Raw genomic sequence first — 26402 nt, 5'->3', positions numbered from 1 at the left:
GAAAACCTGATATTGCATTAATATTGCACTGAATAAAATAAAATAAAACTTTTTTGAGATGGATCTTTAAGTACGTTTTGAACTGTCTTAAGGCAGCGGGAGCTATAAAGCTCTTTCAAAGAGGGCAGAGGGCAACCAATGATTCTCTGGGCAATAATGTTAACCCTCTGGAGTGCTGTTCTATCTGCCACTGTGCAATTGCCAGACCATACACGGGTGCAGTGAGTTAAAATGTTCTCTATGGTGCAGCAGTAGAAGGTTCATTCAGTTGTTATTTCCTGAGAAGTCTCAGGTAGTATAATCTTTGCTGGGCCCTTTTGACCAGTAGTGCAATGTGAGTGCCCCGGGTCAGGTCAGGTCCTTTTTTTTGCAAACACCCACAACTGGCCACTTGCTCCACTCGGTCTCCATTGATAAGCAAGGGCTGGATATCTGATGTATTCCTTCTATAGTCCACTATATGCTCCTTAGTCTTATTGGTGTTAAGGATCAAGTTATTGTCTCCACATATTGTCTCCACGAACGCAACCGGTCTACTTCATCTCGATAGGCAGACTGATCTCCCCTGGAGAGAGTCCCACCACTGTTGTATCGTCTGCAAATTTAGTAATAGCATTACTAGCATGAGTGGGAGTGCAGTTATGCACATAAAGAGTACAGAGAGTAAGGGACTCAACATGCAACCCTGTGGTATACCGCTAGTAAGAATAAGGGGTGAAGAGATACGATTACCTAATCTGACCCTCTGAGATTGGCCAGACAGGAAATCCATAATCCAAAAACAGATTGAATAAGAAAGTCCAAGATCAATGTTTAGACACTAGTCTATGTGGAAGAATTGTGTTAAATGCAGAGCTAAAATCCACAAAAAGCATTCTCACACAGCTCCCCCTGCTGTTCCAAGTGAGTCAGAGCAGTGTGAAGAATGATGATGGCTATAGCATCCTCTGTAGATCTATTGATCTTCTCTGAGGTCCAGGAAGAACATTCTTAAAAGAAACATAACTACAGGCCTGACATCTATTTCTTCTGAATGCATAGACCAATTTCTCAAAGCACTTCATGATGATAGGAGTGAATGTCACTGGTCTGTAATTGCTGAGGTTATTGATAGGGAACTTCTTTGGCAGCGAAACAATGGTGGAAGCCTTCAAACAAGATGGAATAGTGGACCAGGATAAAGACCAATTGAAGATCCTGGTAAAGACTCCAGCCAACTGATCAGTACACTCTTTAAGCACTCGGCCAGAGATACCGTCAGAACCGGCAGCCTTTCTAGGGTCCACAGCCCTTAGAACGCTCCTCACCTCCTGTTCCTCCACAATGGGGTGGGGGCTACAATGGGCTGGTGGCTGAATTTTTGCTGTCTCTGATGTCTCCACTTCAAAGCGAGCCAAGAAATGATTCAGCTCCTATGCCAATGAAACATCCCCCTCAGCAGGGATGACATTGGTCGGTTGATGGTTAGTAATTTGTTGAATACCTCGCCACACCTGGCCTCATGTTATTACTATAAAAATTATCCTCAATCTTCCTCTTATAATCAGTCTTGGCCTTCCGAATACTTTTCTTCGGACTAACTCTGGCAACACTGTATCTTGCCCCATCACCGGACCTAAAGGCCTTGATCCTGTCATGAAAAAGGCGCTGGACTTCCTTCATCATCCAGGGTTTCTGATTGGGATAGATCCTAATACGTTTATCCACAGAGATAGCATCTGTGCAGTATTTGATATAGCACAGAACAGTTTCAGTGTGCTCCTCTAGATCGGGGGGGGGGGGGGCGGTTTAAAGATGTTCAAATTTGGGGAGAAGGACCATGTGTCGCAGCAAGACAGGCTGGAAAAAAGCAGGCTCTACTGAGCCTCGTGGAAATCCAGCCGAACAAACTGCTGTCAAAATGTCTTCGGACTGAAACCTGTCCTGGAGGGACAGGGGAGAAGAAAGGATGGCTCGAATGACCTAGAGCAGTGTTTCTCAACCTTGGCGACTTTAAGTCCTGTGGACTTCAACTCCCAGGTTGAGAAACACTGACCTAGACCTAGAGGAACTGGCAATTCCTGGGGAAGTTGGAGAAAAATCCTTCAAACCGGCAGGGGGGGGGGAGGTGGCCATAACTTAATGAAAGGTATAAAACTGGGGCTTTATATTTGTACTGGAGCAGTGTCTGGAGTGAAGTGATGAAACAGGGTGAGTGACTGACCAAATCACAGGAAAAAAGAAAAAGCTGATCTTAATCTTAAAAAGGACCCTGAAACAGAACTAGCAGCTAACTGGCTTTTGGGGAATGTTATTGAAAAAAGGTGGCAGAGGAGGCTAAGCACCAAAGTCTCTGAGGACTTTGTCTTCCGCAATTTGGAAGGGAAGAAAAATTAACATCTAAAAGGAAAAAGCCCCTCAGGAGGAAGTCTCTCTTCTCCTTATCTGATTTTATTCTTTGTGGATTAAAAGTGTTCTTATTGACAGCTAGCTGTGGGATTGTACTCGGTTTGGAGAGAGCCATTTACCTACGAGCAGAAAATCCTACACCGCTAGTGAAGAAAAATAATAATAACAGAGGGAAATCCTTCTTCTCCTTATTTTAATTTTATTTTTTTGTGGATTTAAAGTGCTTTGAAAGAAAAGGGAAAAAAAGAGTTGTAGCCACAGTGTGACCTTGGATTCAGAAAGAGACTTTGAGGCCTTGAGAGTAATTGGGGAATAGCTGCCATTGCAAGATTGTTTTGACTGCAACTATCTTCAGCTGTAGAAGAGAAAACGTGGACTGGACTAGATTAATTTTAAAACTGAGCAACAAAAACTGGAAGATCCTAAATTTGCAACTAAATGTGGTATAACCCAAAAATTAAAAACTTGTTAAAATAGTTAAATTTGCATAATGGAGATTTGGATGTATGATGAATTATTTGTGAAAAGCGCAAATGAAACGTTAATTGGTAAAGGAAAGCTAGGAAATCAACGGGAACATACAGAACAAGAAATAAGAGGAGGTAAAAGGGGACATAAATGAGGTAGAGGAAGATAAGGTGGATAAAATAAGAATTGAAAATAAAATGCAGATACCAGATTTCACTGGGATTTACAATCACAAAGGGAAAGTAGATAAAGGGGGAAATAGGCCAAAAAAGAAACCACAAAATAGTAAGAAAAAGAGGAGAAAAGGGAAAAGCCTGTGTAAAGTTACTAGAATAATAAAAGTAAATACGATGAAGAAAATATATAATAACTACAAAAATAGGGGAAAGAAAAAGAAGTTGTTAGGGGAAAGTGGGAGAAGAAGGAAAGGAATTAAAACTGGGATTTTGGGGAGTCCAAGAGAAAATTGTTAAGAGGAAAAAAGGGAAAAAGAGTTATGTTAGTGGACTAAAGAGAATAGTAGTAAGATTTTATGTAACTAATTAAGAAATAAAGAAATGGTAGTATATGATAGAAAGAAATGGTAGAAAAAATTTGAAAGAAATGCTCTCTATGCTTAAATTGAATTAGAGGATGTATGCTGTTTATAGCAAAATATATCAATGGAGAAAATAAGAAATGAAAATTTGGTGTAACTTTGAAGGGGCAATTGAAGATATTGTTTATGTATTAAGAAAAAATAACTATAAAGATGGAAAATAATGGAAGAGAATAATTTGGCTGAAAGTGAAAACAAAACTGTGATGTAAAAAAGACTATGTAACTGAGAAGATGTAAAAGAAGAGATTCGGGCAACTTTTTGTTCCTATAATATGTATAATTTGTATTAAAAAATAAAAAATCTTGAATGAATAAAAAAAAAGATGTCTCAATTTGTGTTCTCAAAACAATCCTGAAGTTGATGGGAAGCATCTTCTGGCCAAAATTTCACTGGCCAATTTTACAAGTCACATTGGTTAATTCAAAAACTATGCTGTAAACTACACTAAACTCATTGTAGCTGTTTCAGTAGATATAAACTAAGTTATTAACAGCTTACTTGGAAATAAAAATAATGTATTAATTTAATACAAATAATTTAATACAAATAATTTAATACAATTAATTTAATAATTTAATAAGAATAATTTAAGTAATGTATTGAACAAGCTGCCAATTTTATTTTTCACATTGATTTTGACTAAGCAATTAAATGTGTTAATTTACTGCCACATAATAGCCTTTAAATTACCTAAGTAGAGACCCAACAGTACTTGAATTTCAAAGTTTGTTCTTTATAGCCTACACACACACATAAACAAATGTTTGAGTTTAGAAATGTAGAATTCAAAATTTGCAAGAATAGTGCTTGTAAAAATAGAGGAAAATAAATGAACTGACATGTTTAAAAAGAGGAATATCCTTGTTGGTTACAGAAAGCAATGCTACAGTCTTATACTATGCTCAGGTAGAATATAAAAAATCTGGCAATCATTAATTGACAGTGAAAAAGAACACAGGACACAAAATCTCTTAACTGCTAATTAGTGATTGTCCAGATTTTTGTATTTTACATCTGCTATCCCTACTTGAGAGGATCTTTAATTTAGATCAATAGGATTTGGGGTATTTCTTTATTGGCCACACTGAAAGTATTGGGAGTCCCTAATTTTATAAAATGGAATGATTTGGACTGATTCTTCTGTCAGAAATCATAATGTGAATATAAGGTTTACTGCAAGGGGCTTCTTATATTTTGTTGTATCATCACGGGAATGATAAGAGTATGTGCAATTATAAACGAGTATGTAGAATTATAAAAAAATGCAACCTTTGCTGTACCCCAACGGATGCTGAAGGCTTTACCAGAAACACAGAAACTTTAAAAGCTTTGTTTTTGGTTTGTTTACACAACTTCATCAACTTAAAAAAAAAAACCCAATTACGACGCTTTCTACAAGTTGTTTACAACCCTTCCTGTCAAAGGTCACCTGTCAAAAGTCCTTGGCTTACTACGTTGTGCGAACCTATCTGTAGGTGAGAAACATGATTTATGCTTTAGCATTATAAACCCATTTAATCCCAGTTCTTCAACGTTACTCAAACTATTTGTGCAGTCCTGGCCACCATAGCTGGTAGAAAAAGGGTTTGTTAGACTCGTAGGAGCAAGTTGATCATTCCTGAAACACTTCATTAATAGTTTTCCGGCTGTTTCAGAACGGCAAAAACGTGCAAAACTCTCAATTAGAAACGAATCGATAATCTTGAAAAAAGGATCACTCCTACGCAGCGAAAAGCAACCTTTACGCCAATTTCAGATAACCCTTTCTGCATTCTGCGCAGTTTTGCACAATCCTTGAATCATTTTGCAAGAGCCACATGCAATTCGAAAAACAGAAATGAAGATTCGATGCTATTTATCTTCTGTGGAATGTCTCCTTCCGCCAAAGCAACCTCACTCTTGCAGGTGGTTATATACTACGATTCCGAATCCTTCCGCCGACAGACCCCCCCTCCACAACTACCCATCATGCTTTGCAACTGCGCATCCTGACAGACGGAGTAGACCGATTTGACCGTTTCGCACCTCTTTACCACTCCCCCCCCTCTCGAAAATATTAATTATTCTGTCCTTTTTCTCGAGCAACGGCTGTTTGTCTTCGTAGAAAGCAACATAAGTTAACGCCGTCCGCGCGCGGCGGAGGGGGGGTGGCAAAGAAGCGGCAGAAAAGTATAGTCCCGGCGCTAAGCGAGCGCCGCAGCGGCTGCTGCGGAGTCAGTTGTTGCCAGGCTGTCTGGGCCGGTAAGTGAAGAGGAGGCGGGAGGGAGCGAGGGGGCGCGCGAGTGGAGGCAGTCGGGCGGGGGAGGGACCGGGGAATTGAGTGGCAGCGGTTGGCTCCGCGCTGCGGCGGCGCTGCCTTCTGGCTGGGTACGAGGCGGGAGTGAAGGAAGGGGCGAGGCGGCTTTTCTCATTTCCCTCTCGGGCGCCATTTTGTAGCGCAGCGAACCAGCGAATAAAGAGCGGGCGGGAAGCGGAATGTGGCGGCGGTGGTGACCGTTTCAGGGCGGTGGTTCCTAAGTTTATCGATGCGACAGGAGAGGCCGTCCTTGGAAGTATCAGGAGCGCTCTGAACACGACGCCTTGGCGGCGCCGCCATCGGCGGGAGGTGAGTGGTGGCCTACTTCTCTTTCCGCGCGAGCCGCCGCGGACTCCAGCCTTAACGAGAGACCGCCGGAAAGAACGAAGAAGAGATTGCGAAGGCCGTCCGGTGTGCATCGGCGGGCCCCCCCGAACCCGTTGCGGCAGCTCTTCGCGGGCTCCGACGTCACCCCATGCCTGTAGCATCTTCTTGTTTGTCGCTTGCTCGGCCTCCCCCTCCCGCGATTGCTGCGATCCTCCCGAAGGCCCATTTTAGACAGGCGACCTTTATTTTCGGGAAGATCCTGATTTGTTTACCTACACGGCCATAAGGCGAGAAGGATCTAAAGCTGCTCTTCTTACATTCTTCGCTTGCAGATCAGTTCCAAGCGTGCGGGTTTTTAAAAATAATTATAGTCTGAGAACCTTGAAATATAAAGTCACGTGTCTGCGTGTTCGTCTAAAAATTATAAAGTCTTTATGCACGGGAGTGTCCAAATATTTTGAGTAAATAGGTTGAATTGGGCTGCGGATCACATGCTTATATTTTAAACACCGCCTTAGCTTGCAAAATGGTTTTAAGTTCGTCAACATTTTATGTCTTAACAATTCTTTTCAATAAAAAATAGGATAGGTTATGTTGCTGTATTTTATTAGGAGGTTAACAGTGATTCTGGAGGAAAACATAGTTAGATTTACCCTTAAAACCTTAAACTGACTGTAGATGTCATTTTTACATGCTCTGCTGAACTATTGGTATTTTACTTGGCAGTTTTGCCACCTTGTAGACAAGTTGTATAAAACCTAAGATGTGATTATTTTTCACATAGCAAATGACTCTTCAAAATGATTTCCTCCTATGTTAAATTATAAATCCTCTGTTTCAGCATGGTAATTGGTAGAAATGGGAATTGTAGCCCAATGCACTTGCAGAAGACCCAAGTTGGGGAAGGCAGATCAGACACAGAATATTTTTGTTCATTCCATAGGTTGCTTAGAAAGAACTATCATCATTGATGTGCTAGATTGCAACGACTATGTTGCATGCAGTGGTGATCCAGTTGGCTATGAATAACCTGCCCATGTAAAAATTAGTTGCATGCCCCATGTAGAAAGTCAGTTATTGTATTGACCAAGCTGTTCACATGTAGAGTTGATATGTTGATATGAGATGAGGTATTTGCACAACTATTTATATTGAAAAGTGTTTTAATCATAGTTGCTATTGTATCTATTCCATTGATTATTATGAAGAGAGGAAAATATTTTCCACTAAAATATTTTATTTTATTTAATAAAGAGGTTGAGAAAAAAACATTTCATCTTAAGTTGAAATTGGCTTGCTCTACTGAGTATTTATTTGGCAGAGTTTACTATAGCATAGAAATGTCTAACAATACAAATTCAATTTTTTATTGTACTCATATTTTTGGGGCTGTAGGTACAACTTGGGTCAGATCATGCTCTTAATCTTAGGGTTGTACATAAGAGATGAAGGCTGTATGCAGAACAATATCTCAAGTCCCTAAATATGGTCCAAATACATGCAAAGAGAAGATAATTGTTTTAGAATCTAATATAAAATGGATAATATTTATTTACAGTAGAAAAACAATTCAATAAAGCTGAAAATAATAGATTTACACAAAATAGTTTGTTACTGTAATTAGTTTAAAACAAATTATAGAAAGTCTGGGTTAATCAAATTTTATGGCACGATTAAAAATGAACTGTGGCTGATCCTTTTGGGGAGGAAATCCTTAAAAATAGTCAGACCTCAGTAATTGGATGGAAAACTACAAGAGAGTAGACTGGGAAGTCAAAACATCCTGTTAGAAAGTAAGCCAGTTCTGTAGTGTTGCCAAAAACCCTATACAAATTTGTCCAGGAATTGAGGCTTATCATTCAGAGGTACTTACTGCTTTCTTATAAGGATCCATAAAATTGTGCTTAGGGGTGTTTTTGTTTTTTGCAATTTATAAAAAATTAATAAGATTATTAAATTATCTTTGCTGATAATTTAGGTAAAGCATTATTTATAGGGTCCTCAGATTGAATTTATATGGTGTTATATAAAACAACATAATTGTTAATTGCTGCATGCTTGTTGCCATTTCATCTTTGCACATGTCCTGTGAAATAGACCAGACTGCCTCATCTTGTAAATTAAAGTTTCATTGTTCTAGTCTGTTTCTGATCATTACAACTATCAGTGTTCTAAAAGTTGAGCAAAACATTCTAAGATATATTTATTTAAAGCATATATTTTCCCATTTTATAAACAATAGGGACAGCTTTCTACTAGTTATGGAAAATGTTAGTTTTGAATTAACCTATGTGGTGCAGAAAAATAGTAATATTTTAAAGTCAATAAATATGATCCTGTGTTGTTTACTTCCTGAAATGGCAAAAACCATAAATCTAATAAGACAGATTTATCTATAACTGGATGAATCTGTATTATACAAGCAGTAGTGAGCTTTCATATATATTCATGCATTCTTAGAAATGATTTTAATGTTCATTATTATTGAAAATTAATGTCTTAATTATCCACAAAATGAACATATTTTTACAATATAGAGTTCAATAGGGCTTAACTGATACATTTCTCAAGAGTTACAATGGGGTACATTGTTGAAACTCAAGTTTTTACCATTTTCCAAAGCTATTGTAAAAATGTATTGCATATACTCAAAACTGATTGGAACTTTTGTACTTTAAGGTGTATTACACATTTAGTTACACTTGTAAGAGGTTAAAATAGTAATAGTGTTATTTCTTCTACAGAGTTCACAATGACTAATGAAGAACCACTTCCAAAAAAGGTAATCTGGAAACATGTATTCTACTATTACTTTTCCTTTATCAATTAGATGAAATAATTCAATTAAATTATTTTTGTGCAGGCCCGTCTCAGTGAAACAGACTTCAAGGTTCTACCTAGAGAGGAATTGATCTTAAGGTAAAATATGCTCTGTCTCATAATAGAAAAAAGTCATTTCTCATATCTTACATAGAATAATTGGGATCTTCACAATAGCTTATTGAATAAGAAGGACTAATGAACCATTTTTGCATATGAAAATGTTTAAAAAGTTTAAGATAAATCAGACATTAAAGGCTTAAGATAACAAATTTTGTAGTTTGTGATTTACTGAGATTCAAAGAAAATTTCATAAAAACGAAAAGTAAGTATCCCATTATTTATTGGCAGTCCTTGACTTATGGTCACAATTGAAACCAGAATCTGATCATTGAGTGAAGTGGTCGTTAAGCGAGATGTCATGTGGCTGTTTTGCTCAATGACAGGTTGTGATAATTGAGCGATCTCTTGGTTGGAGAGGAAGAGCTGCCTACCAAAGGGAGATGACCTCATGGGGTCAAAATCTTCCATTGGGCAGTACTTTCACTGTTAAAACAGCTGCCCGACAGAGGGACTTTCCCCACATGGATCTGAATCTGTGATGGGCAGCCCTTTCACTCTCAAAGAGACAGGTTGAGAAAGATGTTTACAGCCAACTCCCAAAGATGAGGACATCCTCTGATTTCTGCAAATGCACCATGCTGCAAATGCTCTGTGCTGAAACCCTGTTTGGATCTCAGGGCAGACCTTTTTTAGCCTGTCCCAAGGAACCAGAGGGAGTTCTTTTAGCAGGCGGTAGTGGTTTTCCCTGCTAGCTTCCCTATTGACTTTCTGGGGAAGCTATCACAGAAGTTTGCAAATGGCAATCAAATGGTTGTGAGGTCCTTGGCAATCCGTTGTAAATGATTGCAATCATGTGACCACAGGGTTACTATAATGACCATAACATCAGGTACAGCTCATAAGTCCTTTTACTCAGCACTATCATAATTTTGAATGGTTGCTAAACAGATAGTCATTAAGCAAGAATTACCTGCAGTTTGATCGAGACCTACTGTTTTGATCATAAGTGACCCTTGGCCTTTTTGGCTAACCTCTTTTAAAAAAACCAGTGTTCATAGGATTCAGTTTAGAAGAGGTCCTTTGAAATGTGGATTCACAAATTAGGATCTTTCTGCAATTTGTTAAAGCAGCTATGTTTTATGAGTTTGTACAATTGCTGCGGGGACGCTTTTGAAGTACAGGCCAAAAACAAGCATATTTGGAGGCACCTCTTCTAAATCCTGAAGTACTGCATAATTCTGGTTAATATTTGAATTGAAGACTGTCAGAATAGCTAAGAGCTATTGCTAGATGAAGACTTTGAAAAAGACAAATTGGAAGAAGACAGTGTCAAGCCTAAAGAACACTATGTGGAAGTGTCTATAAAGTCATCAGAACAGAAGCATTATTCAATCAACTCTTTACCCATGTAATGGATATAGGGTCCACATATTGCACTAGTCTGGATTTACATAACACATAATGATTTATCTCATACATGATAATTTGGAAAGCACAGTGGTTAGATTTTCACATTGCACTCAGCCAAACAAGTAATTTAATGCAGTTGTAGGAATCTCTTCTTACAACAGAATCTCCAACCTTTTTGGCACAAGAAATCAATTTTGTGGAAGACAATTTTTCCATGGACTGGCGTGGGGTGGTGGCGGCGGCTTAGGTTTTGCTTGCCACTTACCCCCAGATGTGTAGCACTGGTTCCTGATAGGCCATGGACCAGTCTGGGGATTGGGGACCCCTGTTTTATAGAATTAGTTTTGACCCATCTTGTGCCCTAATACCAGTAGGAGATTAAAAGCAGTTAACAATTTAACTGAGCCACTAAAATCTATTAGATACAGTTTGCAAGGATAGAAAAATATGGGGAAATAAGGCAAATGATTTTGTTATATGTTATATTTATCTTTTGATTTTCAGTTATGTCTTTATTTTACTTTTGTTTTCTTACTCCTTTTCTGCATTTTACATTATGTTGCAAGCAGATTGCAATTTGAAGTAGGGGCTGGTTGGTGTGTTTCCTGTAGCTGCTAAGGGTGTTCTTAGGTATTAAATTATACATATCTTATCATGATAATTAAAGTATTTAGTGAAAGCTGTAAAATGGGTTTAATTGTATGCTGCTATTTTTTATCATATATGCAATTCAGAAATGTTTTTCTTTCTTTGTTAGATGGAAGCAGTATGAAGCATATGTGCAAGCTCTTGAGGGCAAATACACTGATCTAAACTGTAAGTTGAAAATCAGCTGAATATAGACTCTGCCATATTCTTTGAAAAATAGAATAATAAAAATTGAATTTGAATTATTGGACAACATGGACATAGCAACATACATACATATACATATATACGTACGTACATACATACATACATACATACATATATACATACATACATACATACATACATATATATATTTCGTAGATTTTCACGGGTGTAGGTATGCTGGTTTTCTTGTATTCGGGTCTTTTCCCGTGTAAGAATGAGATTATCTTGGCAACGTTTTGGCGAGGTCTCACCATCTTCAGAATGGGTTTTGGGCTTAAAGCATGATCGGAGCTGCCGTCTTTCTATAAATCTTGGTGGTGTGTGTGTGTGGAGTGCTGGTGTTGTTTCAGTAAGTGGAATGATTGGTTGTGTGGTTGTATCATGATTGGTGCTGGCTGTGTGTCCATTGTTGTTTTGTGTTGTAACGGCCTGGGTGGTGGGTGGGGCTCGTTTGTTGATTACAACAAACTCCTCCCTTACATCAAAGGCACCACAGATAAAATCAGCAAAATTCTCCACAAACACAATATCAAGACAGCCTTCAACACTGACCAAAAAAATAGCCAACATCTTAAGAAACCCCAAAGACAAAATCCAGCTAGAAAACCAAAGAGTCTACGAAATACCATGCAAAATCTGCCCTGCAACATACATAGGACAAACAAACAAGAATAAATGCACGCATCGCAGAACACAAGAATGCAGTAAGAAAAAAAGAAAAAAACTTCCTCCCTTCTCCAGCACCTTAAAGCTACAGGACATGAAATTAATTTTGAATTAATTTTGAAGGAAGCAGGTTAATCTCCAAAACTGAACGCTTCAACAAGAGAATAATTATGGAAGCTGTCGAAATAAAGAAACACCCTGACAACATGAATAAACGTGACGATACCTCCCACCTACCAGACATCTGGAAACCACCCCAATCAACAAACGAGCCCCACCCACCGCCCAGGCTGTTACAACACGAAACAACAATGGACACAGCCAGCACCAATCTACCAATCATGATACAACCACACAACCAATCATTCCACTTACTGAAACAACGCCAGCACTCCACACACCCCCACCAAGATTTATAGAAAGGCGGCAGCTTAGACCACGCTTTAAGCCCAAAATCCAGCCTGAAGATGGCGAGTGAGCTCCCTCTTTCTGTCCTTCGGCTCATCACAGAAGACCATGCAGGCAGAAAACCATATTTTTATTTTTAATGTTGCCTTTTTATATTTGTGTTGTATTTGTACTGATAAATAAATAAAGGGAGACTAGTATAGATCTATTTCGAGCTAATTAGCTCTCATCAGCTAGCCATACCCTTACTGGGATTTGAATCTGGGCTGTAAGACTCCTGCCTAAGATATAATACAGCCCAGGTTCAAATCCCAGTAAGGGTATGGCTAGCAGTATATATGTTTTAAGTAAGCTTGAACCTATTCACAAATTTGCAACTTAATATATATCATCTGTTTGAGGAAGATTATATATTAATGCCATCAGGCTAGTCCTGTTGAAGTAAATTGTAGTAAGTTGTTTTTCATCTGATATGTATCATTCAAAGTAATTGGTTAATAAAACTAATGTAGAATCATATAAATGGATCAATGGTTAGAAGTTAATATCTGAATTATCTCCTTTCTTATCTTTTGTGCAAACTTTTAAAGAAACTTACTGGGAAAACGAGATAAAGTATCCAGCAAAAAACTGGTACAGACAGTCCTCGATTAACAACAATTTGTTTAGTGAGTGGCTGTTGAAAGCTACAACAGTGCTGAAAAAAGTGACTTAACGAAAGATCCTTGTATTTAGAACCATTGCATCATCCTCGCAGTCACATTATTGTGATTCCAGTGCTTGGCAACTTACACATTTACAAATTATGTCATCCTCTGGTCACGTGATCATTTGTGACCTTCTCAGCTAGCTTCTGACAGGTACAGTCAATGTGGGGCTGGAGGTAGATCACATGTTGTAGTCACTTGATATCTCACTTAACCATCCCAGGTGATTTGCTTAATGTCCGATAAAAAAAGGTTGCAAAATCAGGTGTGGTCACGTGAGGCATAACTTAATAACTCCACTGTTTTATTATAATTTTTTTGGTTCCGATTGTGGTTATAAATTGAGGACTATACTCAATCTCTAATGATACATTAACATTTATACACTGTCTGAATCAAGAATTTGTGATATGAAATGATAGAAGGCATATTCATTAGGCTAGATATTTTTTCTGTAATATTTTTCAGTTCACCAGTATGTGTAAAAAACAAAACCCAAACCATGTTACTCTGAATAAATTTATTGAAGCAGGGCTTTGCCAATTACAGATATTAGCATATTTTCTCAGTTGACATGTGATAGATGTGTACACAATAGTTCACATAATTGGTCTGATTTTATCAATTGTTTTCCGATAATTGTTAAATGAAACTGTTATACATAGCACATTTTTAAATTTCATTTATTTTATTAGTTAAAGCTTTTTTTGGATTATCCTTTTGGATAGTCATTTCTTTATAAGGTATACATGAAAGCACTACCTGCTTCATAGTACATTTTAGATATGTTGTAATACATGTATTTTCATTAAACCTGATTTATATTTCACTTTCTAATTCTGAAATCGATATGGGACACCTTTTATATTATTACTTGGATCCTATGTTTTTTATTAGACAAAAACAGTGATATGTTATTCTTGTATAGACAAACTTAATATGTTAACTATAAATAAGATAATCTAATTATTAAATAGACTTTAGGGCACCAACAGACTTTAGGATTATGTTTTCTTCCTTTGAATAGTCAAGCTTGTTTACTTCTGATTTAACAACAATCAACAAGAAACCTTCATAGAATAATGAGCTTGTTAAACTGCTATATCTTTGGGGTTTGAGTTTAGGTTATTTTAAGTTATTCGTCCTTGTCCCAGAACTATCTCTTTAGGGAGAAAACATTGGCTTCACCTGTGCCCTGGGATTAATACTGGAAACAATAATTAGGGATGGATTGTGTTTGCAGCCATGCAATGCCTCTAGAGTTTGACAAATTACATTTTCATGTACCAAAAAGTTGCTTTCTTTTCCTTAATATGAATCTGCTGACAAAATTCAAAGTAAAATGCAAGTAGAAGAAAATTCTGGCAGCATTTATTATTGATGCTTTTGTGCTTCATGTAGAACTGATAGATGCAAATGAGCAGATTAGAGTTTGTAGCTCTTCACATTCTCATACAACAGACATGTCCAACCTCTTGGCTTGTCCTGGGATGTACTGAGTGAAGAAGAATTGCACTGGGCCATATAAGAAATATGTAGTTGATGTATATAAATGCACATATTAATGTTAAAAATTAATGACCCTTATATTTGTAAGCTCCCTTTAAAACAGAAGCTGTTTTTTCCCCATGGGTATAAAAGATTACTATGCATTTGAAGGTGATTTTAGGACATTAGGACTGAAAAGGAGGATTATGACAGAATCATATAGCTTGTATGATACACTGTCATGCCATTACTATTTTCTGTTCTTTTGTGAACTCTTAAAAGACCAGTAGAAAATAGTCATAGAGTGAATTTTGTTGTGTTACCTGTGTTCTCATAGAAGAAAGATATCTTTCTTACATTTTCTTCCAAAAGGGAATGTATTTATGAATTACATTATTTTATCTTTGTTTTGTTCAGATACTATTTTTATCTTATTGTTTGTCTTTTATCTTACTATTTTGAAGGTTTCTGGTAATAATCCTTGTAATTTCTTCACTTTTTTACACTAGCCAATGATGTAACTGGATTGAGAGAATCCGAAGAAAAACTGAAGCAACAACAACAAGAATCTGCTCGAAGGGAAAATATCTTGGTGATGCGACTAGCAACTAAAGAACAAGAAATGCAAGAGTGTACTGTAAGTGAAATTAATCAAATCATTTCAGATTGTCCCTGTTGAAATCTATTGATTTGCTTTTGAATGCTTTAAACAGAATTCTATTCATTTGTTGTGCTAATTATTCCTACTATTTAGCATAGTTTGGAATTTTATATTTTTATCAAAAGCCTGTTCTAGTGATGAAAAATATATCGACATATTACTAATTTTCAAAGAGTTGTGAGCTACTATAGTTCAATAACAACTCTTAATATAGATGACATAATGATTACAAAACATATTCAATACAGAGTTCCACTAAATTGATCACTAACATTAGAGAACCTATAAATACAAAATCATTAATTTGTATTACACAGTTCTGTTGTAATGTTCATATAGATCTAAAACGTAAGCTTGCTTTTTCTTTTTGTTTGAGATGGTAATAAGATTGCAGCCCTGAATCTAAAGTCCTTGAAGACACCCCCAACTACACTACTAAAATTTGATAGCAAATTTTGGTGTGTTTTGTCTGTCCGTTTAGAGGTTAACTGGTAGTCCCAGTGTAGCAAACACAATTGGGGCATGCAATTCTGTCAATAAGTGAAGCGGTCACTAAGCTGGAAAATCACATGATTGCACCTATACTTTCCTTTTCTCTATTCCACTGCCTTTTGGAATACTCACCCAAATGGCTATGGTACAGGAGGCTCAAAACTGATAAGACTAATCAGTTTCGCACCCTCCACTTTTGTTTGTGTCCTAACTACTCTCCCATACCCTGCCTGAGGGGCACTGGAAACATGTAAATGTGGGTATTGGTCATAATTTATTTTTCAGCACCATAACTTTGAATTGTTTATAGTAAATTCAAATTAGCCTTAGTAAATTCAAGTTACCATATACAACATTTGGCGCATCTACTTCCAGTCTAAAAATGTACCTTTGGAAATAGGCTTAACTCTGGACTTTTGATAGATAAATGTGGTTCTTGCTACCAAGATTGCCTACCAGTAGTAGAAAATAAAGAGAATGATATCCATGTGTACTTAGGTAATATTACTGATGTTCCAAATAATGTAGAAAAATTCAGGTATAGTAGTAATTCATTTGTGCGTAATGGAAAACTTCACATAATTGGTTTCATTTAATTAGTGGTCACTGGGATATATCTGTAACAATTCAGAAACAAGATTTTCTGTCCAGTTAGTGAAATATGTTAATATGAAAAAACTGGAATAGCTTTTGGTATTCCATGATAGTGCTAGCATGGAGATTTGTTGCCAATGATTCTTTAGAATTTACCATACCGTTGATTGGTCTTCCAGTCAAAGCTATATTTTATTACTGTTACCAGTCCACTAATCCATTTTAATCCATGATACCTTATAATATTACACACATGTATACACAACTCTACTGCATTTCATATATTTGTTGAGCATCCTTTCACATTTTCACAATAGATGCTTACAAAACTTGCATTCAGTACACGCTTGCAAAGCATTCACATTTTTGTTGCAATTGTATCATACTAGATGAATGTAGCTCACTTTTGTATATAGAATTATCTGAAATCTCATATATTTAAGCGAAAATTCTTGATGGTTTTAGTTGATTAAAATAAAACCCTACTGATTGTTTAATGCATCTGGTAGATTGTAGTCTGTGTGTCTCTTGTACCTTAATTGTTCTCTAGCATCTCAAAACTATACAATTGAAATTCAGCAGCAAAATGGCCAATTTGTAGTGTGTGCGTATGTGCTCACGCTCAAAAATAATGATGGAAAATGGAGTGGAACACTTCCTAGCTGTGTGTCCCCTCACCTTCATTGCTGAAATTTTACTACTGAATTTTAGCACCATACTTGTTTTGGTAAGAGTTGAGTAATTTTTAAGAATGGAAATGGAACAGCTTTCCTGAAGAGGCTTCCATGCTCACCATAAACTATTGTCCTCAAACCCAGAAAAGCTGAAAAAATTATTCTGGCGCTTTTTGATGTTAACAACTTTTCAGTGATACCACTTGCAACCCTCTAGCTTATTTGGATAGTCCCAAAACTGGACAAATGGAGATATATTATTCAATTCACTGGAGCTTCTTGGGGTCATCTACTATGTTTAATTCTCTTGAGTTTCCAATCCTCAGCAACCCTAAAGTTGAGAATTTGTGATTATTTTGAGGACAAAGTTTATTTTATTAATATGTTTCTCTAAACAATGTATTTTCACTATAATATCTTACTGAATAATAAATACTGTATATACTGTAATAAGTGTAATTGGAACTCACAATTACAATAATATTTATTCTGCCTCATTAAAATCAAAGCTTACATTTCTTTACTTGCAATATGTAAGAATTAGGTTTTTCAGATTATGAGATGTTGCCACCACTAAAAACTAAACTTCACAAAAGACTGTAAATTTATCAGTTTAAAAATTGTTTAAGTGTTGTTAATACTTATTTATAAATCTGATTTTATAAAATATAAAATAGTATATATATATGTAAAATGGAAACATTGCCAATTTGCACATGTGTTAATAGTGCATTTACATGCAGAAGGAGGGGAGCTGTACTGCAGTGCCATTCCTTAAATTTGTGATTAGTTCATGCATTGTTGTATGAATCATTATGGTGTTTACAGCACCCTATATACATTCTGTCATATAATTTCAGAGTTCATTTTATTTTCAGATTGTGTGGACCGATGATAGTATATATTGACTTAATATTTCTTTCCTTCATGCAGAATCAGATACAGTACCTCAAGCAAGTCCAGCAACCAAGTGTTGCTCAACTGAGATCAACAATGGTGGACCCAGCCATCAACTTGTTTTTCCTAAAAATGAAAGGTGAACTGGAACAGACTAAAGACAAACTGGAACAAGCCCAAAATGAACTGAGTGCCTGGAAATTTACACCTGATAGGTAAACAAAACATACTCCCCAGTCAAGACTTCCCTGACAGAGAATGCTTTGGTGGGACAACCACGTACTCGTTTCCACACCAAGACTCAGACGTTTTGAGCCAAAAGCTACATTTTATTCTGTCCAGCTTGTATTGCTTAATGTAAAACTTACCAGATGAACCTTGTGTTTCAGCTTTTCCCCCCCTTTGCTTCAGAGGCCTGACAGCGTCGGACTGTTCTGAAGAAGTGGCCACCACAGAAAATGTGTACTTTCTAGAACATGTAGACACTTGCAAAGTGGTTCTGTTTGAAGAAAATGAGGGAGAAGCAGAAGTCTAAAGTCTGTGGCACACTATGTCTACAGACAAATTGGAGGAGAACCTAGAGATTTTAAATCATGAATTGATTATATCAAATTCCAGTAAAACATATAAGTGGAATGTGCTTCGCTCTTAATCCTAAACCTAGTGATGTAGAGACTGATATAGTCAGTTTTGCCATTAAGACTGTGGACTTCCTCCTTGTTCACTGAACTGCTGGGTCAAAACTCAAATGAGGTGAATTTTGTTTAAATCACATTTTTTGGTAATCAGCTGTGAGAACATACACACATTTAAGTGTTGATTTGCTTAGCATTTGGGCTTTATAGGAATTCAGTGAAACTTGTCATGGTTTGGATTAACAAATTATTCTGTGGATGGCTGGTAAAATGTAAATTCCTAAATCTAGTGCTGTACAAACAGATGCAATTTAATTACCAATTTTTATATTGTTGAACAGTTGTATACATGTGAATCTCAACTAGAATATATAAACAAAAACTAGTTGCGATTCCTATCCTATCCTTGACAGTATAACATTGCCATATATATTATCCTGAGAAAATATACGGAAACTATACAAGGCATACCAGAGTCAGTTGCCTAGCTAGCATGATGCATTTGTATATGTAGTTTCACATAAAGCTGCACTCTTTCTTAAACTGCTTTAAAATAGGTAATGTCAAGTAATTGAGAGACAGCTGGCTGAACCACTACGAAGCTCCAGTGAAATATGAACATAAAAGAATAGAGAACAGGCTGCTACCATGTTTTATCCTGTTCTCTGAAAGAAAGATAATGTCAAAGCTTATTGCATACATCCCATCGGTTTACAACAGTTTAAAATCATCGGTATTGTCTGGCGCCATGTCACGTCTAAGTGAATTTTAGGAATAGTTTTTCCGGACATTTCAGTATTCTCAAGATTACAGTGGAAAGGCTTCTAAAATTACTTGCTTTGTTTTAATACTTGTATAGTCCTCTCTAGTAGGTTGACTGAAAAAATTGAGGACTATTGCATAGGGTATCTCAACTGGACATAATATAATAATTCCAGCATTCCACATTCAGTAATTAGTCTAAAACAACCATTTTATGAAATGCATATACCTGTGGTAAAATTCTTTCAACATAAAAACGTGATAGTATACAAATCATGGGTATTTCATCAAAAGGGAAAAAAACATTCACACTAATTCAGGCTTTTGGAGATCATCTTGGTGGGATGGTATGGAAGATCTTTTAAAGGTCTATCAACAGAACTGAGGTAAGATTTCTGCAGAAAAAAGTATCCTAAAATGTTACACTTGTCTTTGTAAAACTTGTTAAATGTATAATCAGAAAACCATTCTTCATAGGTATGTTTTAATTGTGTCATACAAATTGCCTGTGAATTCCAAACTTGATCAGATTTAGAAGGAAAGATAGTGTTTAGTTCATATACATATCCAGTTTGTCTATTTTGTTTGCACTTAAAATAGGCACCTGCCATTTAAAAATGGTTTCAGAAAATGGCTAATTTATAGTCTTAATTCAATCTTTGATATGCACATACTTAATCAGATTAATAGATTAATCAGAAGATAAATATGAAATTGGTACTTTTAAGTACTCAAGTAGTTATACTTATTCCTTTATTGTTGTTTCTATGAAATTGTAAGACAAGTGTTTTTTAAGCTGTTGCTACCAGATGTTTTGAACTGCAATCCTCAATACCCCTAGCTACCATATATCAGAGATAGAAACAAGTTTTTTGAAACTTTAGAAACAAAAAACACAGAGGCTTCTAGATTGAAAGCATTTGGTTCAAGAGATGAGTGTTAATTGATTGTTTTTAAAATATTTTCCTTAAGTTGTTTGTCTTCTGTGTTGTGACATAATTTATTTCTGATCTTGTGCTTCAAAATGGTAGTGTTTTTTTTTTCTACACTGTGCAAGTGATTCTGAAGTACTAAGGAAAGAATATTCTTGTACCTGCATATAATATTTTGTGGATCCTATGTCTTTGCAAGTTTGTGCTCAAAATCTTACCTTTTTTCAACAGTGTTTTAAGAATTGTATTGCATTGCCCTTGTTTACAGGCTTTTGAACTGCAGCAAGAGAAAATCATATTCACAATATGAACATGAATAGGAATAAGATACAATATTGGTGTTTCATTAGATATCATTACGTTTTGAAATTATATTTGTTTAGTTTTTGAAACCTTTAAGATAGTCTTTCTTGGCATCCTCCAGATGCTTTGGACAACGTGAAACTGTATTACCTTCATTAATTAATGTGTTTGGTTTTTGCTTATCTCAGTCATTTATAAGTTAACTTATATAAGTTAATATGCATAAAATCTAGTTCAAATTACAAGTTAGAATGTTGCCCTAAGTTATTAAAAACACCTTTAAAATGTTATTCAGATTCTAAATATTCAGCATTTATGTATTTTATTAGTGGTAAATCTATTGTAGTCTAATTTCTTATTCACAAGAATCAGGATCCAAAGAATCATCCACTTAATTACAGGAATTTAGGGTTGGGATATGTCTTTTTTTATTAACCTTCATAAAATGCTGCTTTTTAAAGAGTGTTTAATATTCAATGAAGGTTGCTATTTTAAAAAAATAAGGCATATTCGAAATCTTGACATATCTAAAATAGCTTTGTGACAAATTTTGCGTTCACTTACTTCATCCAAGTTGTTTATATATGAGAAACAAACAAACAAATAAGCTAGATATGCTGTAATATGTAATATACATCCTTGGAGGCCAGGATTCACAATGGGTTCCACGCATGTACAATATGCACTGTTGGTCATTATGCTATATTTATAGTTTTCCTGTAGAAAAATAATGTATGTAGGAAACTACTTTGTATGATACCTTTGTGTCAGCCTGTTGAATGTCTCAGTTTTTTTCCAATCAGACAAAAAGCGGGATAATTTAATAATTCTGCATTGAGTTACAATTTTGAAACAGGTACTTAGTAAATTTGTTCTTTAAAAAAATCCAACGGAAGAATGCTAAAATTAACTTTCTTAGATTATGTGATCAAAACTTCAAATATATTTGCTAAGCTCAGAAAATAGGCATGATATTGCAAAGTATAACTTCCTAACAGAGAAAAAAACTAATTTGGATAAATGTACCCAGTTTTTGTGTTTTCTTTTGGGATTTTAGTTCTGGCAGTCTGTTAAGCCATGTTTCTCTTTCAAAATAATATGTGTAAAGTTATCTTCCAATAGTTGTAATGTGCTTATTATGTTGAAAAGGTGCTTTCCTGCATTATTAAACCTTTTAGGATAGGCATTTTGCCTTCTAATGGCGCTTTTGGCCAGATCATAACTTTTTTATTTATATTGAATCATACCATTAGTTTACCCAGCTCAGTTTTCAAAATTAGTTTAAATCTAAAATAATTTTGCAAATGTTTGCTGATTTACTACTAAGCTTGACTGCTTTATACAGTTTTTTAAATACATGTAATAAACTATTTCAAATAGAAATAGTTCTCAGTTCCGATACCACAATTCAAGAAGGATGTGACAAGATATATACAATGAATGATAAAGTTGATAAGCAATACCAAGTTCCATGAGGGCAAAGCTTTTAGCCTAAAAAGGCAATGTAAAACATGTCATTTTCCCATGTTTGAAGGACTTTTATATAGGTCACATTTTCAGTTACTCTAGAGGTTTAGGCTTAAAACCAACAAGTTCAAATAATCCAAGAAAGATTTCAGACATTAGAAATAACTTCCTGATTATATAAAATGTTAAGTTTCGAAAGGTATAGTACTCTTAGATGTTTTAGGGCAGAAGCTGGAGATTGATAGGAATGGATTTCCTGGCCAAAAAAAGAGCAAACAAACAATTATACCTAAAGCAGCAAGTAACTAAATTGGGTTAGGGCAGTTGATCCCAACCTTTTTTTTGCAATGCCCCACCTAAGCATCTCTAAAATCCCGACACCCCCCCCCCCCCCGACATATAATTCTTACTTTACTCAAAAAGTGAACTCTACTCATGCGGAGGAATCCTAAAAGGCGATTAACTTGGTTTAAACAAGATTCAAATTGCCCCCATTGAAAATCAAATTACCACCCTGTGGAATGTGGGCCCCACGTTGGGAACCACTGGTCTAGGGGCAGCAGTTGTATACTATTGGCAGAGATTATGTTAGCATTTAGAAAATTTATTACAACTTTCATATTGGTCTTACACTAGCCTATCGCAATGTGACTGTCTATTACTAGATTGCTGACAGGCATTTAGGTGGGTGCTGCTGCTTCTGCTAGCATAGGCTGCTTACACAAAGTAGTGAGTAGCTCAGTGTATATAAAAGGGAGGTGCAGAAGAGCTTTACTTTGCCAGAAACACTGCTTGTAATTGACAGTGCAGCAGAATACCTGGCATGAGGCCAATAGGAAAGACATGAAATGTTCAAACTTTGTTTTTGGTGATTCCAAATTTGTATAAATTCAAAGATATGGAGTTAAACTTACAGACATGACTAAGCTTTTCATTACGTAAATCCATTTTGTTTTTCTGTTCCTAGAAACCAAAAATTGAATGTTGATGTTTTCATCATTTCTGCCCACGCTTCCTTATTGAGTCCAGTTTCTACTGAAATTGCCCAATCAGAAGATAAAAGCAATAGATACCTTTTGATCATAATTATAGTTTGATTATTAAACTGTAGAAACTTGCCTTTCAGCTTGGCCATGTGGGGCCAGAAGACCAATAAACAATGTTCAATGGCAACTGGCAACAAGATACTATAGAAAGATGTGTTACAGAAATAGTGCTCCCAGTGGCAGCTTTTATCAAGGGAGATGAAAGAAAATTGTCTTCATTTTATGATAGATGGCTCTTTCCTTTACAGCCAAACAGGCAAAAAGTTAATGGCGAAGTGTCGAATGCTTATCCAGGAGAATCAAGAGCTTGGAAGGCAACTGTCCCAAGGACGTATTGCACAACTTGAGGCAGAGTTGGCTTTACAGAAGAAATATAGTGAGGAGCTTAAAAGCAGTCAGGATGGTAAGGGATTTTTAAAAAAGAAAATAAAGAATTGTACTGTGTTTGTGTAAGCTTCAAAAGTCAAACATTGTGGGTATTATACATTTCTACTATGGAACACCTTTAAAATGTTCTGGAAGGAATTTCAAGCTCATAAAACTTGTTATAGTTACCAGCACAACTAAATTGTATGGTGAGAATTAAGCATGACTGTAGTACGTTTAACTTGTTTGACTTTGTTCTCCTTTGCAAAAGTTTTCTTTTCCACTGAGCAAAATCATAATACAAATTAAGCATGTGTGGTTATTCTATAATATTTTGATTATTATTTTTTTGAAAAGCAGAAGTCCTAATGGTGGTACATAAATTCTTAGTCTTTAAGGTATCCTTTTCTAGTTTCTTACTGTAAAGTTATTTCAGTGCCTTAGAAGACAGTTACAGAAAGTTAGCACTTAATTTAAAATGAATTTGGCAGTTCTTTAGTGTTGCTTCCATGTAATTGTGTGGTTGAATTGAAGACTGTTTTGTGTAATATCTTCATTACATTTTGTTTTTTAGCCATTGGAAACTTGTTTTTAAATCTTCATTAAGTAATAGGTTATTCTGGCTAGCCAACTTTGATTTAATTCTTCTAAAAAAATATTTTGAGTGCATTTTTGATATTTAGTTATATAAATGCTATATCTAAGCTACAAGTAAACAAATGAAATTGCACTAAAATGATGTGTTTTTCCTATATGAGATACAAAAGGAAGATAATCAGTGCTGTTTCAATGAGCATAATTTCAAAATATAATTATCAGATGCAGTTACTAATGCCAGTCTCCACATTTCTATTTTATCTTTTGGGGTCTTCAGAAGCCATAGCTCAACTTAGTTAAATTGGTTAGTTATTAAATTGTAATACACCACAAACTTTAAAAATCTTTTTAAAATTTTACTTTTGCTGTCTCTATGTTACAATGTGCTCAAAGATTTCTATGCTATAAATATTACTCTAATATTTGTTTGTTAAATGCCACAGAGAACTTATACATCATTTAATTAACATTTAAATTAAATATATGTCATTATAGTAAAGAGCAATGCGATTCTATCCAGATCAATTAGATAGTGTTGCCTAAGAATCCTGGGAATTAAAAAAAACTAGACACACTGAAGGAACTGTGTAGGAGGTGGTTGATAAGGTAGCTTAGAATTTATAAAAAAGAAAATATGTGAACATACGTTTCTTACAGAAAGGTGGAAAATATCTTGCTACTAATACCAAGTTCTTTTATTTGTATACAGTAAGCAAATCTTATTTATGAACATTATTAATGCATATATTTTGAGTTTAGTACTAGTTTTTATGTTAGGATTTGTAGATTGTTTTTGGACAGAAAGTTGCTTAATTCAAAGCAGTTAGAAGCAGCAAGGTATATGTAGTCATTTAAATAAGCAGATCCACCACTGGGACTTCTGCATATCTGTTAACCTTTTTGCAAGTGTATTTTTCATGTATTTCCTTTATGCTGAATTTAGGCATAATTGCAAAAATCTGTTTATGAGCTTTACCAAAGCTTTAAACAAATAAAAAGGATTATGGATTATGGAAATTAAAATAGGGATTAAAATTTTCATTTTAAAGATATTCTGTTTGACTTTGTATTGCTCACAGGTGCATGTGTGCGTGCATGCACCAGAAAATAGATTCTAAATTTATATTAAATTTATTTTTTTAAAGGGCTACAATGGAATGTGTTGATCAAGTAAGGTATTAATATATGAAACTGAGCATCTTGTTTATTATGCCCAGTTTGAAGCGACAGATACTACTGATTAAGTATATGCTTTAAATTGTTTTTCTTCATATAGAACTGAATGATTTCATCATCCAGCTTGATGAGGAAGTAGAAGGTATGCAGAGTACCATTCTAGTACTACAGCAACAATTGAAAGAGACTCGCCAACAATTGGTTCAGTATCAGCAGCAGCAGTTACAAGCTTCAACTCCAGGTACCAGCCGGACTTCATCTTGTGAAATTACAGATCAGGGTGAAACCATGAGCAAAGATTGCAGTCGCCTGGCCAATGGACCAAGTAATGGCAGCTCTTCACATCAGAGGACAGCGGGGCCTGGTTTTTATAGAGAAGGTAGTGGAACAGAGGATGATTTTCCACCCTCACCAAGCAATGGTAATAAGCTTTCCAACCACTCTGAAGATAGAACTGGCAGAGGATCTGGTAGTTATATAAATCAACTCAGTACTGGGTACGAAAGTGTAGACTCTCCCACTGGTAGTGAAAATTCTCTTACTCACCATTCAAATGATACAGACTCTAATCATGATCCACAAGAGGAGAAAACAGTCAGTGTGAAAGGTAACAGAACTTCGGGGTCTCGTCATGTTCAGAATGGTTTGGACTCTAACGTAAATGTGCAGGGTTCGGTTTTGTAACCTTTTTCTGCAAAAAAAAATATTTTTTTTATAGTGTCACTTAATTGGGAGAAGAAACTGTCCAGAACTGTTCAAATTAGTGCATCTATGTCACAATTCTGCCTTTGTGGGTTTTCTGCTTCAATACCTCTGCCACTTCTGAAATTTTAACAATTGATTACGTTGAATGTTGCTAAAAGGATGTTTGTGTAAGCTCAAGGTATATTTTGAGTTAATGTGAAGTTGAAAATGGAATTTTATTTCCAGGTATAACACAATGATGTATGTACAAGTCTGTGTATATCTAGAACTTGTGCTGTGTAAGGGCATTCTTTACTCATACTGTTTATAACACTCAAAACTTTGTCATAATAGTTGTGGGTTAATGACTGCCAAGTTTGCCCAGTACAGTAGTTTTCTAACTAAAATAAACTTGGTGAGGGAGTCCTATAGTAGTTTGTGTTCCACTTTTGCCACTATGCATCTGTGTGTTCTCTTTAGGTGACAATGTTTAAGAATTTTGTGTGCATAGTTACTCAGTTTTAAGAACTGTTGTATCCTGTTAATGCATATTGCTCTGTGACTCCAATATTATCTTACCTGTACTGACCAAACCCAAATAAAATTTTTAATAATGTAA

The 26402-nt window shown here is 35.7% G+C and overlaps 1 protein-coding gene across 3 annotated transcripts; it reads left to right on the top strand.

Annotated features, from left to right (window-relative positions):
* The first annotated feature begins 5474 nt into the window (after positions 1-5474).
* Positions 5475-26402, top strand: WTAP (WT1 associated protein). 3 transcript variants are annotated; one of them, XM_081944118.1, is made up of 8 exons: positions 5475-5698; positions 8825-8862; positions 8944-8999; positions 11131-11189; positions 15007-15134; positions 17852-18030; positions 23209-23363; positions 25200-26402. In XM_081944118.1, exons 2-8 carry the CDS (start codon positions 8833-8835, stop codon positions 25781-25783), a joined length of 1191 nt encoding a protein of 396 aa, XP_081800244.1. In that variant the 5' UTR covers positions 5475-5698; positions 8825-8832; the 3' UTR covers positions 25784-26402. The 3 variants fall into 3 exon arrangements, 2 of the variants coding, with proteins under 2 accessions (XP_081800244.1, XP_081800243.1); XM_081944117.1 differs by lacking the exon at positions 5475-5698 and adding an exon at positions 5825-6062; XR_014174625.1 differs by lacking the exons at positions 5475-5698; positions 25200-26402 and adding an exon at positions 5821-6062 and having other exon boundaries at positions 17852-18568; positions 23209-23345.

This window comes from Natrix helvetica (genome assembly GCF_964273705.1).
Source record: "Natrix helvetica genome assembly, chromosome: 2".
NCBI classification, from domain to species: Eukaryota; Metazoa; Chordata; class Lepidosauria; order Squamata; family Natricidae; genus Natrix; species Natrix helvetica.
This window is presented reverse-complemented; position numbering and strand designations above follow the sequence as displayed.

Coding starts and splice junctions, on each gene's coding strand:
- WTAP (XM_081944118.1), top strand. CDS start 8,833: ATGACTAATGAAGAACCACTTCCAAAAAAG. Junction 9,000..11,130: donor AGAGAGGAATTGATCTTAAG/GTAAAATATGCT, acceptor TTTCTTTGTTAG/ATGGAAGCAGTATGAAGCAT. Junction 15,135..17,851: donor AAGAAATGCAAGAGTGTACT/GTAAGTGAAATT, acceptor TCCTTCATGCAG/AATCAGATACAGTACCTCAA.